The sequence below is a fragment of the Alternaria arbusti genome (assembly GCF_024043155.1).
Source record: "Alternaria arbusti strain BMP 1465 chromosome Unknown scaffold_11, whole genome shotgun sequence".
Lineage (NCBI taxonomy): Eukaryota > Fungi > Ascomycota > Dothideomycetes > Pleosporales > Pleosporaceae > Alternaria > Alternaria arbusti.
In genome coordinates this window covers 512,709-530,917 of record NW_026249951.1, presented here as the reverse complement: position 1 = coordinate 530,917, position 18,209 = coordinate 512,709, and the positions used below count along the sequence as shown (strand labels likewise).

At 54.4% G+C, this 18,209-nt stretch overlaps 6 protein-coding genes across 6 annotated transcripts; 4 read left to right on the top strand and 2 right to left on the bottom strand.

Annotated features, from left to right (window-relative positions):
- Positions 1-239: 239 nt before the first annotated feature.
- Positions 240-2,542, top strand: J4E86_007809 (uncharacterized protein; the record flags this gene model as incomplete). Its single annotated transcript, XM_051448324.1, has 2 exons — positions 240-2,327; positions 2,375-2,542. The coding sequence occupies 2 exons, from the start codon at positions 240-242 to the stop codon at positions 2,540-2,542; spliced, it is 2,256 nt and encodes a 751-aa protein (XP_051300591.1).
- Positions 2,543-4,441: 1,899 nt separating this feature from the next.
- Positions 4,442-6,759, top strand: GFA1 (glutamine--fructose-6-phosphate transaminase (isomerizing); the record flags this gene model as incomplete). The annotated part of the gene is made up of 4 exons (XM_051448323.1): positions 4,442-4,446; positions 4,528-4,598; positions 4,698-4,929; positions 4,986-6,759. The coding sequence occupies 4 exons, from the start codon at positions 4,442-4,444 to the stop codon at positions 6,757-6,759; spliced, it is 2,082 nt and encodes a 693-aa protein (XP_051300590.1).
- A 458-nt stretch (positions 6,760-7,217) lies between these two features.
- Positions 7,218-7,975, top strand: J4E86_007807 (uncharacterized protein; the record flags this gene model as incomplete). Its single annotated transcript, XM_051448322.1, has 3 exons — positions 7,218-7,260; positions 7,334-7,499; positions 7,558-7,975. The coding sequence occupies 3 exons, from the start codon at positions 7,218-7,220 to the stop codon at positions 7,973-7,975; spliced, it is 627 nt and encodes a 208-aa protein (XP_051300589.1).
- Positions 7,976-9,017: 1,042 nt separating this feature from the next.
- J4E86_007806 (uncharacterized protein) lies at positions 9,018-12,962 on the top strand (the record flags this gene model as incomplete). The annotated part of the gene is made up of 3 exons (XM_051448321.1): positions 9,018-9,620; positions 9,696-12,795; positions 12,859-12,962. The coding sequence occupies 3 exons, from the start codon at positions 9,018-9,020 to the stop codon at positions 12,960-12,962; spliced, it is 3,807 nt and encodes a 1,268-aa protein (XP_051300588.1).
- Positions 12,963-14,102: 1,140 nt separating this feature from the next.
- J4E86_007805 (uncharacterized protein) lies at positions 14,103-15,889 on the bottom strand (the record flags this gene model as incomplete). The annotated part of the gene is made up of 2 exons (XM_051448320.1): positions 14,103-14,202; positions 14,595-15,889. The coding sequence occupies 2 exons, from the start codon at positions 15,887-15,889 to the stop codon at positions 14,103-14,105; spliced, it is 1,395 nt and encodes a 464-aa protein (XP_051300587.1).
- Positions 15,890-16,758: 869 nt separating this feature from the next.
- On the bottom strand, positions 16,759-18,057 carry J4E86_007804 (uncharacterized protein; the record flags this gene model as incomplete). The annotated part of the gene is made up of 2 exons (XM_051448319.1): positions 16,759-17,912; positions 17,967-18,057. 2 exons carry the CDS (start codon positions 18,055-18,057, stop codon positions 16,759-16,761), a joined length of 1,245 nt encoding a protein of 414 aa, XP_051300586.1.
- Positions 18,058-18,209: the final 152 nt, after the last annotated feature.

Here is an 18,209-nt window from a genome sequence, read left to right as displayed (position 1 = left end):
AGCAGCCCGACTCAGCTTTCCTTGCTTATTCTGCGCGTCTCCCTCTTGTTGCTGTACATTACGCGTAGCATCTCGAAGCCTCGCGGTATGTGTCCACTGGCCACGCCATCCATATAACTACCCGTAGCGTGTTTTATCGCTCAGCATTCCCTTTGCGACGTTAGACGCAGGTAGCCGAAGCTCGCGTTTCTTATCACAGAGTTCACTGCGGCTCCACAACACCACACACGCAGCCCAACATGTCGGGTGAGCGTTCGACATCGACGAACCCACAGGCGGTGCCGTCGTCGCGAGATTCTCGACGAAGTTCTCCCGATACGCAGTCTGTTCGTGCAGGCTCTATCGCGCGACGGGGCTCACCCGTTCCTTCCCTTCCCAACGGCACGCCTGCCGTGCGCCAAATACCAACACCCTCCCAGACCCAGACGGCAAACTCGTCGTCGATACAGACACCGCTGCCTGGACGCGCAGATCCGCAGTCGTCGCTGCCCGGCCCAGCCGAGTCGAACCTCTCTTCAGCGCTGAAAGAGTCACTGGGCAATTCACCCCCACGGTTCGGCACACCTCCGATACGTCCACTGTCCCCCGCCCAAGACGCGCCTCCTCGTGGCCCGCCTAGCAACTACGGTTCCTTTGACGGCCGCGGTCGCTCGCCTGTGCCGTATGAAGACCCCGAGATCGTGCGCCGGCATCTGGTAGGCCACTATGCCTCACCAAGCAGGTCAAATCGTGGAAGAATAGGCGATGACGATGCCCAATCAACTGGAACGAGGCCCGAGGAAGACGAGGAGCAGTTTTCGAGCTTGCAACTCCAGGGCGGCGACATCACGCGACAGATTTACAGGTGGAGCGAGCAGCAGGCGGCGGAAGAGCAGGGCAAGTTGCAGCGCAGCAAGAGCTTCCACGGTTCGCGACGTCGTCCTGAAGACGAAGCACTCGACATCGACTCCATTCGCCAGCCTGGTGGCTTCAGACGAAACTACTTGCGCAGAGCCGCTGGGAGTCCCTCACCCGGCCCAGGCCCGTCTGGCTATGGAACAGTCCGACAGGCGCGCCCACCGCCGCAGGTCTTTACCAGCAACTTCTTGGAGTTCCTCACGTTATATGGCCACTTCGCCGGTGAATCTCTCGAAGAAGACGACGAGGTGTTGGGACCGGACGAATACTTCTCCTCCGATGCTCTGGATTCCGGCGCGCAGAGCGAAGACGAAGACCGCGAGTACGGCGAGTCGAGCGCACTGCTCACCCCTGGCAAGCGAAGAAAGCGCAAAGCGAAGAAAACCGGCACCGGCAGCCCCACAGGTGCAGCCATGCTGCTCCTCAAGTCGTTTGTTGGCACTGGTGTCTTGTTCCTGCCCCGAGCCTTCCTTAACGGCGGCATGCTCTTTTCCAATGTGGTACTCCTTGGTGTCGCGGGTCTCTCGTATGCCTGCTTTGTCTTGCTTGTCTCCACCCGGCTCGTGGTAGAGCACTCGTTCGGTGACATGGGCTTTCATCTCTACGGAAACTGGATGCGCAACATGATCAACTCTTCGCTTGTCATATCCCAGATCGGCTTCTCATCTGCCTACATCGTCTTTGTGTCTGAGAACCTGCAAGCCTTTGTTCTTGCAGTATCCAACTGCAAGACCTTCATCGACATCAAGTACATGATCATGATGCAGATGGTCATCTTCTTGCCGTTGTCGCTCTACCGCAACATCAACAACATTCAGAAGCTCGCATTGGTGGCAGATCTCTTCATCCTCATGGGTCTCGTATACCTGTACTACTACGATCTCTTCACCATCGTTGACCAGGGCGGTATCTCCGACATCGTCAACTTCAACGCCAAAGACTGGACGCTCTTCATCGGTACCGCCATCTTCACATTCGAAGGCATCGGTCTCATCATCCCTATCCAGACCGGCATGAAAGACCCGAAGAAGTTTCCCAAGGTCCTGGGAGGTGTCATGATCATCATCACTGTCATCTTCCTCAGCGCTGGAGCCCTTTCGTACGCAGCGTTTGGATCCAAGACGAAGACTGTGGTACTTCTCAACATGCCCCAGGATAACAGATTCGTCAACGGCGTTCAGTTTATCTACTCGCTCGCTATCTTGCTATCTACGCCACTACAGATCTACCCGGCAATCGAGATTACCAGCCAGCAGTTGTTCAGTAGGACAGGCAAGTACAACCCGTACGTCAAGTGGAAGAAGAACTTCTTCCGATTCTTCATGGTCTTGGTGTGCGCTTGCCTTGCTTGGGCTGGTGCGGGTGACTTGGACAAGTTTGTCAGTCTGGTAGGAAGCTTTGCCTGCATTCCGCTGGTCTTCATCTATCCTGTAAGCACACATCTTCCTGTGACTTGCTCATTGCTAACAATACGTAGCCCTTGCTCCATTACCGGGCTGTCGCGCGCACAACCACTGCACGTGTATTGGATGTACTGCTTTGCATCATCGGGGCGGTTGGCATGGTATATACCACAACTCTCACTGTCCAGAGCTGGATCCACGGAGGTGCTCCCAAGGCTCCCGGCTACTGTGACAGCCGGTAGTCGACGGTTCCCAATCGCAAATTACCTTATTTCTCGTTTTGCATTGCATGTAGCATTTCAGCGATGTACATCAGCACTCATCTTTGGTTATCTCTCATCATAGAAGTTACGCTAGGCAGGTTTGGGTTCGGGCGCACTTTTTCGCGGTCTAGTCCACGTACATGTTCGATGAGTAGAAGCGGCTAGGCTCGAGCTCTCACATAGTTGAATCATTGTAGAACTTGACTAGTCTCTCTTTTTGCTTTTCAATGTCAACTGCACTGTGACATAAGTGTGAAAACGTTGCATATGTGCTTGGGCGTGTTCAATGCTGTGATGTGTCCTTAAAACGGCAAGCAGCATCTGAAACGGGGTGAGGCAAATGGTGTGTTTATTTCTCCGAAGATGCAGCGGATACTTAGCTGCTGACCAGGGCCGCGATACGAGACGATACAATACTGGTGCAACCTTTGGCGAGTAGGATACGAAGTACATGCAGGGCGCGGAAAGACCGGAATGAGGAGTCGGCACGAATGCAACGGCAGGACTGTTGTCAAGGCGTGCATGTGCGGCTGATGTTCGTATACGCCACTTACGGTGGGGTTTCAGATGCCGTGTTTGTGGTATGGATGGCAATTTAGAGGCGGTCAAGACAATCGAACTGCTAAGGCATCCAGACGTTCCCAACGGACGCAGGCCAAAGGTTCTTGTCGGCACGCTTTCCTATAGTCGAGCTCACACCTGCAGAAAGGTAGACTAAGCTTTTCGCCAGAGCGGAACAAGCGCGCAGTAGCTACAAGGTGCTCACCGTTGTTCGACTTCAGATGCAGTTGAGCAGACGTACACGCCCCGAAGTCTCAGCTCTATCTTCCACGTTTGTGGTTCCAGTGCGTGATTCGTTGGCAGCGTCGGCCACAACGGGTTGAAGACATTCTCTGGCTCCTGTGAGGTGTGCGTTGTTGGCGCTCATGCGTGAAATGCAGACCTGCAGGGCCAGACGATATTGCTTCTCACCGTCTGATTCAGACAATACTGCACACGGTGGGGAGCACATTGCGGGTAAACCTGCGCCGTTAGTGGGACGGTTGGTGCAGCTAGCGACTGGGTTCCACCCATCTGCCATGATTTGTTTTGGCATATCGGTTTTCTCCAAGCTGTCGACCATATCAGCAGAAGATCACCAAACAGAGTTTACACGAGATGTCAAGTCGTGACGCACGGCGCTGGCTTCCCAATTCGGAGCCGTACCCGCGCTGACGTAGCGGATCCAAGATATTGGACGATGCAGCAGAATTAGAAACCTCTCCATAAGCACAGTCTTTGGGCGAGCTTGAGGCCTCGCATGCGGCGAATGCGGCGCCCGTCAGGACGCGAGTGGCATAGTGGCCGCGGTGTAGCATTGCGAAGAGAAGATTTCTGGCATCTTGACATGAAAATAGTCGAGGAACGGGCCTAGCGTTGCTATTTTGGAGGTGCTGCGCCTCTTGGTCCCTGAGAAACGATGGATAGCGGGCGATCAGGTCAGGAACAGCAGCGGGGGCTATTGGCTGGCAGCATCGCGGAAGCCGATGGACCAGGATGATTCCGCGAGACATGACGAAATAGGGGACAGTGAGGGAGGGCGTGGCAGAGGGTCGCAGGGCTGCGAGGGCGAGATTCAAGGGTGGTAGAGCGGCGTCACAGACGGGTGCGATACGCTGCATTGGCGAGGCTAGCTAGGCCGGGTGGAGAAGGGCGTCGCTGGGGCATGCTCAGTGCTTGGCCCTGGAAGATATAAGTCAAACACACCACCGCTCTTTCTCTGCTCACACACCTGTCTGCTTCCCCCCGCACCCTACTTTCTTGCACTCGCCCAATTGACTCCGACTGCCTTACAATCGCTTCCATTCATATTCAGCACCCTACTTTCGTTTCGTCGCCATGTGGTAAGTCCCCGCCGCCCCACTATGTGAAGCTGTGGCAGCTACAGCGAGGCTCTGGACACGGGCTGACGACGGTGTCTGCAGCGGTATCTTCGGCTACATCAACTACCTTGTGGAGAAGGACAGGAAGTACATTCTCGACACACTCATCAATGGTAAGCAATCCCGCAGCCGCTCCCCCAGACGCGCGTTCCACGGAGTCGGAAGTGGTTTGGTGGGGCTCGAGGGCGATCACTAACACGCTGTCCCCTCAGGTCTGCAACGTCTAGAGTACCGTGGTTACGACTCGGCCGGTCTTGCCATTGACGGCGACAAGAAGAATGAGGTCTACGCCGTCAAGGAGGTCGGCAAGGTCGCCTCGCTAAAGAAGCTCGTCGAGGAGCAGAACTTCGACCTCAACAAGGTCTTCGACTCGCACGCCGGTATCGCCCACACCCGATGGGCCACCCACGGTCCCCCATCGCGTGTCAACTGCCATCCCCACAGGTATGTCACGTCCACGTTCTTTGGACCACCCAGAGCACGCACTAACCGCCCACCAGGTCCGACCCCAACTGGGAGTTCTCCGTCGTCCACAATGGTATCATCACAAACTACAAGGAGCTCAAGACGCTGCTCGAGAGCAAGGGCTTCAAGTTCGAGACGGAGACCGACACCGAGGCTATTGCCAAACTCACAAAGTACATCTACACCGAGCACCCCGACCTGAGCTTCCCCTCGCTCGTCAAGGCCGTCATCAAGGAGCTCCAGGGTGCCTTTGGTCTTCTCCTCAAGTCCGTTCACTACCCCCATGAGGTCGTTGCGGCCCGCAAGGGTTCTCCCCTCGTCATCGGTGTACGAACACAGAAGAAGATGAAGGTCGACTTCGTCGATGTCGAGTACAACGACGAGGGTGCTGCTCTCCCCGCTGAGAGCGCCTCGCACAACGTCGCGCTGAAGAAGTCCAACAACTTGCTCGCTCCCCCTGACAAGTCGCTCCTGCACCGATCGCAATCGCGCGCTTTCCTGTCCGACGACGGCGTCCCGATGCCCACCGAGTTCTTCCTCTCGTCCGACCCCTCCTCCATCGTCGAGCACACCAAGAAGGTCCTGTACCTCGAGGACGACGACATTGCACACATCCACGAGGGTTCCCTCAACATCCACCGTCTGCACAAGGATGACGGCTCGTCCAACGTCCGCACCATCCAGACTCTTGAGATCCAGCTTCAGGAGATCATGAAGGGCCGTTTCGACCACTTCATGCAGAAGGAGATTTTCGAGCAGCCCGAGTCCGTCGTCAACGCCATGCGTGGTCGCCTCGATGCTGTCAACAAGACCGTCACTCTTGGTGGTCTCCGTCAATACCTCTCTACCATCAGGCGATGCAGGAGAATCATCTTCGTTGCCTGCGGTACTTCGTACCACTCGTGCATGGCTGTCCGTGGTATCTTTGAGGAGCTCACTGAAATCCCCATTGCCGTTGAGCTGGCCTCCGATTTCCTTGACCGTCAGGCACCCGTCTTCCGTGACGACACGTGCGTCTTTGTCTCCCAGTCTGGTGAGACTGCCGATTCCCTGGGTGCTCTCCGCTACTGCTTGGAGCGCGGTGCCCTGACTGTCGGTATCGTTAACACCGTCGGTTCCTCCATCTCTCTCCTCACCCACTGCGGTGTGCACATCAACGCTGGTCCCGAGATCGGTGTTGCCTCCACCAAGGCCTACACCTCGCAATTCGTCTGCATGGTCATGTTCGCGCTCTCTCTCAGTGAGGACCGTGCATCCAAGCAGAAGAGGCGGGAGGAGATCATCGAGGGTCTCACCAAGATCTCGGACCAGTTCAAGGAGGTGCTCAAGCTCGACCAGCCCATCAAGAAGCTTTGCGAGAGGTTCAAGAACCAGAAGTCCCTGCTGCTTCTCGGCCGTGGCTCTCAGCACGCTACCGCGCTCGAGGGTGCTCTCAAGATCAAGGAGATCTCGTACCTTCACTGCGAGGCTGTCATGTCTGGCGAGCTCAAGCACGGTGTCTTGGCTCTGGTCGATGAGAACCTCCCCATCGTCATGATCCTTACCCGTGACGACATCTTCGCCAAGTCGCTCAACGCATACCAACAGGTCATTGCCCGTAGCGGACGACCAATCATCATCTGCAACGAGAACGACCCCGAGTTCCCTACCGACAAGACAGACAAGATTGAGGTGCCCAAGAACGTCGACGTTCTCCAGGGTCTCATCAACGTCGTCCCCCTGCAACTCATGTCGTACTGGATGGCGGTTGCTGAGGGTGTCAACGTTGACATGCCCCGTAACCTGGCCAAGTCGGTTACCGTCGAGTAGATGTATTATGGATATGGCGTTCTCTAGGATAGAGAAGCTGGTGTGATTTGGATTTGATTTACGATTGAAAGCTCTTGGATGTAGCTTATGTGTATGGCATGGAAACTTTTACGATATCTAGAACACGGAGCGATGCGATGCTCTGATTGAATGAACAAAATTCCAAACACATCTGTCCCATTTCGTGACTGTCTTGACGGGTCAGGTCGAGGATTGATTGCAATTAACGAGAGGCGTTTGAGGGAAGCTTACCCCTGCTCGCGATGACACCATTGCACGATGCGGGATCCCTGCCTTTCGGTTGCGGGGCGGCTCCCAATGTGGTGTGCTCAGCAGCTCGTTCCTGCATTCTTCAGCCCACCCAGTCGCCGTTCCCGCTCGACCTTCACCACAGCGACTCCACTGTTCCATCGCACCTTCCCAATCTACCTACAAACTTGCACACGCGCAACGGCAACATGGCAACCATCAAAGGCCCCGGCGCCCCCAAGACGTACGATGGTAAGTACGCAAGCAAGCTCCGAGCAACCCCGCCCCCACCACCTCAACTGTGCGACTGACTGAAGCTGTGCAGGCTCCGCACTCCGCATTGGCATCATCCACGCACGCTGGAACACCAAGATCATCGATGCGCTGCTCGAGGGAACCAAGAGGAAGCTCAAGGAAGCGGGAGTCAAGGAGGAGAATATAGTCGTGCAGAGCGTGCCTGGGAGCTACGAGCTGCCGTACGCCGTCAAGCAGTATGTCTCCTCATATGACCTTGTAATCCGGGCACAAAGCTAACAGGCACTTCCACAGACTATACTCGGCCTCACAAATCCAATCCTCGTCCACAGGCGTCGTAGGCGCAGCGGCAGACCTCCTCGGCTCCACCTCGGACCTCACAGCCCTCACTGGAGCGTCGCAATCCAAGACGTCCAACTCGCCCTTTGACGCGATAATCGCGATTGGCGTGTTGATCAAGGGAGAGACGATGCACTTCGAGTACATCTCGGAGGCGGTGAGCCATGGACTCATGCGCTTACAGCTCGACAACAACGTGCCCGTCATCTTTGGCCTGTTGACGCTGTTGAGCGATGAACAGGGACTCATGAGGGCGGGGATTGGTGGCGCGGATGGCAAGAGCGGACACAATCATGGCGAGGACTGGGGGAGTGCCGCGGTGGAGTTGGGTGTCAAGAGACGGGGCTGGGTTGAGGGCAAGTTTGTGGACTAGGACGTGGTGTGAGGATACGGGGACACAAAGATCCAAGTGACTGGGCCACTACTAGGCTCTGGTTTGCATATCCATGGATGCTCATAGAAGGCATGCGTGTCCAAAATGGAATCACGCAGCTATGATACACCAGTGCTCGTACAAGCGCGTGGTCCTTCCACCACTCGCGGGATGCCGCATCTGAGAAGCAGCGTGTCGACTTCTGCCTGACGGAGCGTGGAGCGAGTAATGGTGCTTCCATTGTCCCATTCAATTCGCCCACTCGTCATCTGCAGCTTTGGTACTACAATACGTGCTCACGTGCTACATGGTCCTCTATCGTCCCACGTGCTTTCCAAACGCAGTTCCAGTATTCAAGGGTGCTGTGCTGCGCTGGCCATGTCCTCGTGCGACTGCAGTGGGCTAGCGTAAATGCATAGTGTACGCAAGGCGATCGCGATGACGCTTAGGCTGGAGGGATGCGGCTTGACAAGGTGGTGCGCGCGTGCGAGATTCAGTCCTGGGGCGGCAATTCCATGCAGGAGACGATTGCGGAGATTATGCGACCATGTTGGCCAAGGCTGGTCGCTGCAATGCAACAAAATTGTTGAGTGCAAGAGGGATGGTTGGTGGACGAGAGAAGCACTCTCCTTTTCCCGCCAGGGCCTTGGAAGACGCTAGTCCAGGCGCAGTGCCTCGCCTTGGAACCTCAGATTCCCTGGACGACGGCTCTTACTCACCACCAGCCCCATCTGTGCGAGCAGAGCGCTGTCGACCCCATCGCCCGGCTCATCTTTCCTCCCTGTCTTTCTCCCTTGCCCCCGCCGCCTGTCCCCGGGCGCCCCGACACGTCCTCACCGCGTGGTGCGCGTAGTCGATATCCCGTTCCTGGCCTGCAGCTGCATCGAGTACAGCAGCGCGCGGCGCCTCTACCCACGCCTCTTCTATCACACCCGGCTATACAGTGATGGCGGCAGCATACACGTGCTAACACAAGGTCGATCGATAGTGTGGTGCGCTTTTGCAGCGCAGCCATCAGAGACTGGGCTTCGACATCAAGTCCATGTCAGGCACGAGACGCGGCGAACGAGAAGACAGGTCTCTGCGGCGGGAAGCCTCTCGTCGCCCCGGCTCGTCTGCCCCCTCGCACGCAGCTTCGGCGGCCACAGCGACACCGGCAGCGGGTGAAACGCGCAGGAGCACGCGCAGGAACAAGTCGGATTCACCCAACGATGCGCAGCGCCCTAGCGAGCTGCTAGACGACGTTGACTCGGACGCCTCTGCTCCTACGCCCGCCTCGTCCACTTTCTCCGCGCCTTCCACCATGTCGCGTTCTGGTCAAAATATTTCTCTCCACGCCCTCACACCCTTGACCAGCTCAGACTCGTCTCCGCCGGGCAAGCTGCCCAGTCCGCGCTCTTCCAAGCTCTCGCATGAGACGATGCACACAACCTCGTCCTCTACACACGCGGCGCCATCGAGCGCGCCCAACAATGTCGCCGATACCATCACCCCCATAAACACGCCGCCCGAGACGCGCATCTCCGTCTTCCCAGCCGACGGCGTGCTGGGACAACGCTCCACCTACGACGCACAGCTTGACCCCAAACTCGATAAAAAGGCGCGAGGAAGGGGAACGGCGAAATACACCACAATACTGGACAAGGTACGTGAAGGTTACAAATACATACATAGATGTGGTCGCCCTGTGACGCTAAGGCTAACTTAACTTGTGTTACAGGGCGACCCATCTCCTCCTCCCGACCCACGCCTGGCCATTGCCGGCTACACCACTGGCAACTATGTCATCAAGACATCCTTCACGGGCGCTCCCAAATCAAAGCTCCGAGTAGCGCCATACGTCGCTAAGCCCTACTCTTTTGATCAACGCATATCATGCGGACCAGGGCCTGCAACCCAAGTCGTTGTGACGGGCTTCGATCCCTTGACACCAGATGCGCAGTTGCGTGGTTTCTTCTCCACTTATGGCCAAGTAGAGACGCTCCGCAACCAAGTACATCCCGATAACGGCAGCCCACTTGGGATATGTCTGGTCAAGTTTCGCGACACCCCACCAACGCGCGGAGTACCTGGCATCAAAGCAACCACCTCAGCAAAGCGAGCTGAGCGCGAAGGCACAAATCAGCGCATTGCGCAGCACACGATCAGGGTGAAATCTGATCGCGAGGGCCGGAGATGCCAGAAACTCATGGATATGGCGGTGCAGCAGACCCGGAAAGAGGAGGAGAAACAGCGTGCCAAGCTCGCAGCGAAGACTACGAGCGTTGCGGCACCAGCTACACCGGGAGCCTTTGATCTGCCGGCAAACGTTCCCAAAGGCCCATCTGGCAAGGGCGCGCGTCCGCCAATCCCGATCCCCCGAGAACCCTTGACAAGGAAAGCCGCACTCTCCTTCCTGATCGAACGCGAACCGGTCAAGCCTACGCTGAAACGGAAGCCTTATATCTTCATCGCACACGCATACGTACCCGTCCTCAGCACAACCGTCGAACATCTCAAGAAGCGGTTAAAGAACTTTCGGTGGGCTTCGGTGCGATGCGACCAGACGGGTTACTATGTGACTTTCGAAGAGTCGAAGCGTGGTGAAGACGAGGCCGTTCGATGTTACAAGGAATGTCACATGCAGGCTCTATTCACCTACGTTATGAACATGGAGTGCAACCAATACGGCGACCCGAACTATGAGCGGAGTCCCAGCCCAGAGCGCGTGGTAGCCGACAAGAAGCGGAAGGCCATCGAAGAGCGGATAGAACATGAAGAGGCGGAAGATCTTGAGTGGGAAAAGAAGCAGCGGGCAGACTCGCTGGATCCTGTACGAGCCGCTTTGGACGTGCTCAAACAGGAGCTCCAAGAGAAGCTTCTTGGTGACATTAAGACGAAATTGGCCGCGCCCACTATACTGGAACTCCTGGAACCGGATCTTCATGTGGAAAAGCGTCGCAAGTTCAATGTTCCGGCTCCGCCTACGAAGGAAGAGGTTGTTCGACCACCCGCACTTCTCGCCCCAGGATTCGACGCCTTTGGAGCTGGTACACCAAAGGGCCGCAATGGTGGTTTTGGTGGCCGCAACGCACGCAGGTCGCTGGGTGTATTTGATCCCAGTACCAGGCGTGGTAAGAAACCTCCGAAGGTTGTCAATGCATTTGCGGACGAACGAAGGAAGGCATCTGCGCCTAAACCCCGTGTTGCCCGTGGGCTGCATCGCCAGATGATTGAGATGTTCGAGCCGGAGGAGTCGGACGATGAGAGTCGCAGCCAGCTCACTCGCGGTACTGAGGAGCAAGAGAGCCGACCCATCAGCCGTGCTCCTTCCACCGACGTTGAAGAGGAGGTGGAAGAGTCATCGAGAGCCCACCGCGCTAAACGGCGCCGTATCGAAACGGGCTGGGGCGAAGACAGTGACGAGGAGATGGACGACTCGCATGCCAGGAGTTTGCTTGCCCATTGCATTCATAAGGATCCAGAGAACATGGCCGAAAAAGAGCTGGAACAAGTACTCGCAATTCTTCCTCGTTCGTCGCCTATTTGGAAGAAGGCAGACAAAGCACTCAAAGGGTTCAGGAGGTTACGGAAAATTGAGCAAGAGGCTGATGCAATCTTTGGGGTGGAAGCAAGCCCGATTGACAAACTTGAACCTGAAGTCGTCATCACCCATGACGACGAAGCACTCAAGCCCATCGAGACTACTGAACTGCCAGAGACGCTCACGACACTCAAGAAGAAAGCTGCCACCAAGCCCAAGAAGAAGACCAAGAAGCAGCTCGAAGAGGAGGCCAAGGCTGCTAAGGTCGAGGTCACGGAGATCGAGACGCCTGCGGAAGAGGAGATTGCTGAAGCGAAAGAAGTCAAGGAGGTCATCGAAGAGGTCGTGGTTGAGGAGTCGACGCCGGAAGACGACGAGCGGGCCTCTTCTGTGTTCTGGGGCGTGTCCTCTGTTGAGCCTCGTAAGACTGTTGAGGATGACCTCAGTGTTGTAATGGACATTGACGGTTGGCAACACATGCTCAAAGACGACGAAGATCTCCGTCACCTCAAGGCTGCCATGGAGTCCATCAGTGCAGCCAAGATTGGCGATGCACAATCCTGGGCATGGAAACAAAAGTCTATCAAGCATCTCAACCGCAACGGCGAGGAGGGTGTCTCGCGTACGGAAACCAAGATCGAAGGGTACTACGTTCCCAACACGACTGGCTCGGCTCGTACGGAGGGTGTCAAGAAGATTCGCGAGTCTGAAAAGTCAAAATACCTCCCTCATCGTATCCGCGTCCAGAAAGAGCGCGAAGAGCGCCAGCGGCGCGCCAAGCAAGAAGAGCGAAGCGTCGTCTCTGTTGAAGGCTTCAAGTTCCAGACCAGCTCCAATAAGACATCCACCGCCAACTCGCGTGCCAACCGCGCCAACAACCGTCGCATGGTCAACGATATCAACATATCCAAGAACATGTCCGGGGCAGAAGGCGATGCCCTCCGTTTCAACCAGCTGAAAAAGCGCAAGAAGCTAGTCAAGTTCGACCGTTCCGCCATCCATAACTGGGGTCTTTACGCCCAAGAGCCCATCGCCGTCAACGACATGATTATCGAGTACGTGGGTGAAAAGGTTCGACAACGCGTTGCCGATCTCAGGGAAGCCAAGTACGACATGCAAGGTGTCGGATCGAGTTACCTATTCCGCATTGACGAAGACACGGTCATCGACGCAACCAAGATGGGAGGTATTGCAAGATTCATCAATCATTCTTGCACGCCAAACTGCACGGCCAAGATTATTCGCGTCGACAACACGAAGCGTATCGTCATCTACGCGCTGCGGGATATCAACTCTGGTAAGCACAGTTCCTTTTTCCGGACAATTCATGCCATGGAACATCTACTAACAATGTTTCCAGATGAGGAACTCACGTACGACTACAAATTCGAGCGTGAAATGGACGCAACGGACCGTATTCCCTGTCTCTGTGGTTCTATCGGCTGCAAGGGCTTCCTCAACTAGTCAGCTTCGCATGGCTTCAGCTCTGCTTCGGCTCCCTTGGTACATTATCTTTGCGCCGGCTTTCCTTCAACATCACACTTTTGCAGCGCTACATCGCTGCTTCTTTTGTTTCAACACCTACACTTGGCAGGGAGCGAAAAAAAGGCGGCTCATCCCCATATGCACATGAAGCTAGGCTTCATCTTGGATTCGGGACTGGAAGAAGAGGGAAATCTTGCATTGCATGGCGTTTTTCAGTGGCTACATATTATCACCATCTTCCTGGCACCCCTTTCTTCCTTTGAGAGAAAGGGCGCGAATGTATCATTTTTCTTATCCGACTAAAAGAATGGGCGAAGGGTGGGTGGGCGGCACTTGCCCTTGACTTTATCGATGGGTTTGAGTCAGTCGGGTCACATCTTTGGCATTGTATCTGGTGTTTTTGTCGCTTTATCTTTTTTCACTACGCTCAAAATCACCATTTGTACTATTTTAACATCTCTACGAAGAAGAGGCGTCGACGGAAGAGTGGTAGAAAACTCATGGTATGTGTGTGTTTGTGTGTCGGCTTTTGTGCCGTATTATCGACACCGGTAGCTATAATCAGTTCGCAAGGGAACAGAATGAGAAGATTGATCATATATCCACTGCCCATGTTAGATCTTGAGTGAGGTTATACATGGTCTTTTCTCTTGATACCCCATTCGAACAGTCATCCCAGCTAGCTACCCAACGAAATGACGTGCGCAACGCAACATCTCAAGGTTCCTCCAGGAGACTGCTCCACGGCCCTGTTGCGAAACCGGCGGCTTGGTAGCATAGGCGCGGGTCCCGGGGTCCGAAGGTATGATGGGGGCTATGAGGTGGCAGGTCAGAGATTTGTATCGCGCTGGTAGTGGGTATGCTCGCTATGATCATGGGAGTGGCAGGCAGACTTACAAGAAAGGCCTCTTTGGAGCATTGTCTGGGTGCCCATACGCTTCATGTCTAAGCAGTGCATGTATATTAGTCTTCATTGTGTTACGATCCGACATGAAACCCGGGAGGTAAACCAGCGACCAAAGGAGATGGCCTGGCAGCGCCTAGGGGTGATTGAGACATGACGTGACGGCTATTGCACGTATCAGACCCTTGAGATGGGGGCAAAGAGACCGGGGAAGCTTACTCGGAAGATGCGGTGTCCATATCGTGACCCTGACTGTATGCGGACTGCATCCATATATCTTTGGGTGCGTTGGATAACTGACCGAAGACTCTATCCCTGAGGAAAGAATTAGTACATGTGCATGAGAAGTTCTTTAACTCAGGGGTTTCCGTGTACGTTTGTAATTTAGTTAGGAGAAACACATGTGTGAAGAGTATCTTTGTGGGCACTACAAGGAAGTTGGAACGAGCCTTGGATGTGTTTGATGGATCAGGTCCTTACTTTCGCCCATGTCGGCAAATCTAAAGGCTCCGATATCACAGGCGTTCTTTTCAGTAAAAAAGTCGTCTCGTGGATCTGAAAGACGCTCCTTCAGGGTGTTTAGCACGGCCTTCCATCGTCGTGAACCCCGACTAATATCTCTTGGGTATGCAGACCAGACCTTTTTGTGCAAACGCAGATGTTTGCTCTCGCCGTGTTGGGAACGAATGAATGAAATGCATACATACCATGGATCAATACGATCCTCCCTCTTTTGCTTTCTCAAGATATTCAGAATGACGGCAGCCTCTTTTATAGCAAAGTGATCGGCAATGTGCTGCAGGTGCTTCAGACTCCAATCGACTGCAGATTGTGGACAGCTTCTTGACCAAGCAACAACGTAGAGGCTGAAAATCAGTATGTATACATCGAGGATGTGTGGTATGCTGTGTGCATGTTGTTTACCCGTGCTTCCAATAGGCAGCTTATCCTTTGCGACTAGGTCGCAGTCCGTCATCTGAGGAACCGATGCGACGATCTCCTGGACGAGGGTCAAGATGGCAGTATTTGCTCGATCACACTGAGCGGCAACTTCAGGATCACAGCTCTCGGAACAGGACTGGATGATCTCCTCGCAGAGAAGTATTCGGGCTATGCGAAGCACGTTCCACATCTGGGTGATCATGCGATCGGGGTAGACGTCATACACCCTTGGGAATCCTGCGGGTACCAGTCTTGCTCCATCGGGATCAGATAAGCTTTTGCGTTCATACGTCCAAGCCGGGCTCGCTTCAAATGCAACAATCTCGAGCTTTCGATCAAAGTACTCGCTCTTCGTTATCCTTTCTTCCGCCGTCATAAAGCCCTTGCGCATCTCTGCGGCTAGATCGGTTATGTCAAGCATCAGTCCGCTGAGCTTCCACTTCGGATAGTCAGTGTTGACGAATTGTGCTGCGTGTACTCGTATTTTTCGTATGGAAGGATCCACCACTCGCCCGGTACTCAATGAGCATATCGTCGCGTTCAGGGAAAGTCCCATCAATGCCCGTAGCTCAGTGCCTTCCTTGAAAGAATCTACACCTCGCAGTTTAACCAATGTGAGAGCGCCCTCGATATGGGCGTGTCCTGATGTGTTGATCTCCAAGGCTGACTTCATGATCTTCTCAAAGAGATCCAGCAGCAACGCGCCTTCGAAAGTCGATGTCGCTTTTGCTGTCGTGGGATCTTGCAGGGCAATGTTGATCTCCCGTAGTGCTTGACAGTACTTTCTGCGTCCTAGATCTTTTGCAGTCTCAGAGGAAACCTGATGGGACAAGAAGGCGAGACTGACCGCTTCGATGCTCAAAGTAAGATATTTGGGTGTGGATCTTGGGTCTAGATAGTTGTATAGGAAGTCCCATGTCCGACTGAAATCGGAGACGTAGTACGTGAAGAACATGTCCTGACCTAGGGTCAAAAGGTCTTGGGGTAGATGTCGGACCTTAAGCTTGACTTTGAAGTCGCCAACACATCGTTGCTTCAGTGGTGACCTTGTCTTTGCCATAGCCTTAGTTCGTACAAAGTCGGTCTCGTCGCTAATCCGAATGTTGATCGTGTCGCGATAGCCGGTGCATGCTGCTCCCACTCGAATGCAAGAGTTGCAACTTGGCCGTTGCAGATCACACTGGATGTGTCAGTAAGGAATCCCAACTTTGGATTCGAGGCATACTCGTAGTCTTCTCTCTCTACATCTTTCGCAAAACTTGGATGGTTTGCCGCGGAACACCATCAGATTCTCTGCAGCGTGAACGGTTTGCCAACCTGTAGGCCTGTTGAGCCTCAATTGATACTAAAAGAAAGAAAGTCTAGCTTCAATCTAATTGACAAGTCTCGCTTTACCAAGTAGATGAAAGTGGTTGAGTGGTGTATAGGGCTGCCGGCAACATATAGATGACTGGAAGCTGACTGCCGTACTAGTCCCAAGAAGGAATGCATTTCGTGCTGCGTCCACTAGCGCGATGTAAGCATGAAGGACGACTGCCAGCCAGTCGCGTAGGGGGTAGATGCTGCATTCCGAAGTCTGGCCTATCATCTAATAGTCTGAACTTGATAATGAAAAGCCTCAAAAGGTCATCAATGTTCCACAGCCGCGTAACTCGCAAATCGCTTTGGCTGCTGCCTACATCATCGTGCATTGGATTCCCAAAGAAGTGAGGTGGGTGGGAAGAAATCATGGTACCCGATAAGACTTATGTCCCGCCTACCACCTCCAAGCCAGGTCCTTCCTTACCTACAGCTCGAGGGCGAGCTATGTATGCATCACAACACAGCGGGTATGTTGAGCGCATCACGGGAATCCATGAAATCTTGAAGGGAAGATAGAGGTGCATTCCATGCTTGCAGACGATCTAGATATTTGATGAACAACGAAGCCTAATCGCTATCGTCGTACTTATTTCCAACCCCAACATCGCCTAGTAATATGTCATCAGGCGCCGGGCCCCTGTGATTCCTCACCCACTCTGTCTCTACACGGAAGAAGATCCATATCCATCTTCGCAACACCTCGAGAACTTCCATTGTAAAGATGCCTCCTTCCAAATCGTTGAAATGATCCAGATGCACACTGAGTTTCAGACTCCATGTACACCTCAGCATTGCGTCCACTGCAATGGCTGCATAGTAGAATTCTTTGGCATGGAACCAGCGATGCCGTCTTAGACCCCGTGGGTATTCTGAGCTATCGCGAGTACGGGCATTAGAGAAGAGGGTAAGATCCCAATCCTTGGCTACGTCCCAGTAGAAAGAGTAGCCAGAGTTTACCACCACTGCGACGAGCCACATACGGAACAACGTCGCTTCCGAAACACCAAAGCGGGATGGATCAGGCGAGCGTTGCAGAGCACTCAGTATGATGACAGGAAATGCGGTCGAGTATTTCAGTGCGTTGGCCAAATGCTGGCCACCCCATCCTGTCGCTGGACTAATCTGCCCGGTTTGCTTGTTCGCCTTCTGAACACGATAGTATTCTGTGATACACTGCCGTAGACGTATCATCGAGGGTATAGCGATGATGAAGGGAACCCAGAACACGCCGCCGCAACTCCTGTTTGGAGGCCCTGTTGAGCTGTGCGACGACGAGAAGAACATGCACAGTGAGACGAATAGATCGCCGAGCACCTTCGCATAACTCGTCAACGCATCGGCTAGCAGAATGTCTCCAAACTTTCCGTCTTGTGCTTCTGCGATGCCGCCGATCGATATGCGTTTCAGCGTCGCCAATGTACGAGTCCGTCCATTGCGACTAACAAATGGCAGCGGTATGACAAAGCCAATGACCAGTACCAAGAGGTAGAGGTTTGGCAGAATTTCCCAAGCGGCAATATCTGTAGGGCTGCCGTGCGTAAGGGTCCAGAACAGGAGCAGCGAGAGGGCAAGCGGGATGGAGAGGAAGGTTGCGATGCGGTAGCAGGAGAGGTGGTGCGGGATATGGCGGGGTGAGGTACGGCCCGGGTAGCGGATCAGACTCGGGACGTCTATCTTTATGAGGGTGAGGTAGTGGAGGTTTAGACCCCAGGCCCAGATGCCTGTGCGGCAGTTAGTAAGGTGGTTGAGAGCAGACGGCCTGAGCATTCGCATACCCAGAACTATTATAAGAGCGACGCGATACGGCAGGGGCAGCACGCGACTGAAGCCATCGATTTCTGGCTCGACGGCGGGATCACCGTCCATTTCTCGAATGCGCGCTCGGTTCCGTGGCGGTTGCTGTGTCCCAGCCTGTTCTCTGCCGTATGATCATGAAGCTCCTCGATGCAAAAGACACCCCCAATTGGTCCCTCTCTTCACAGCTATCTCCGGTCGTGTGGGCGCAAGGGGTTGCAGAT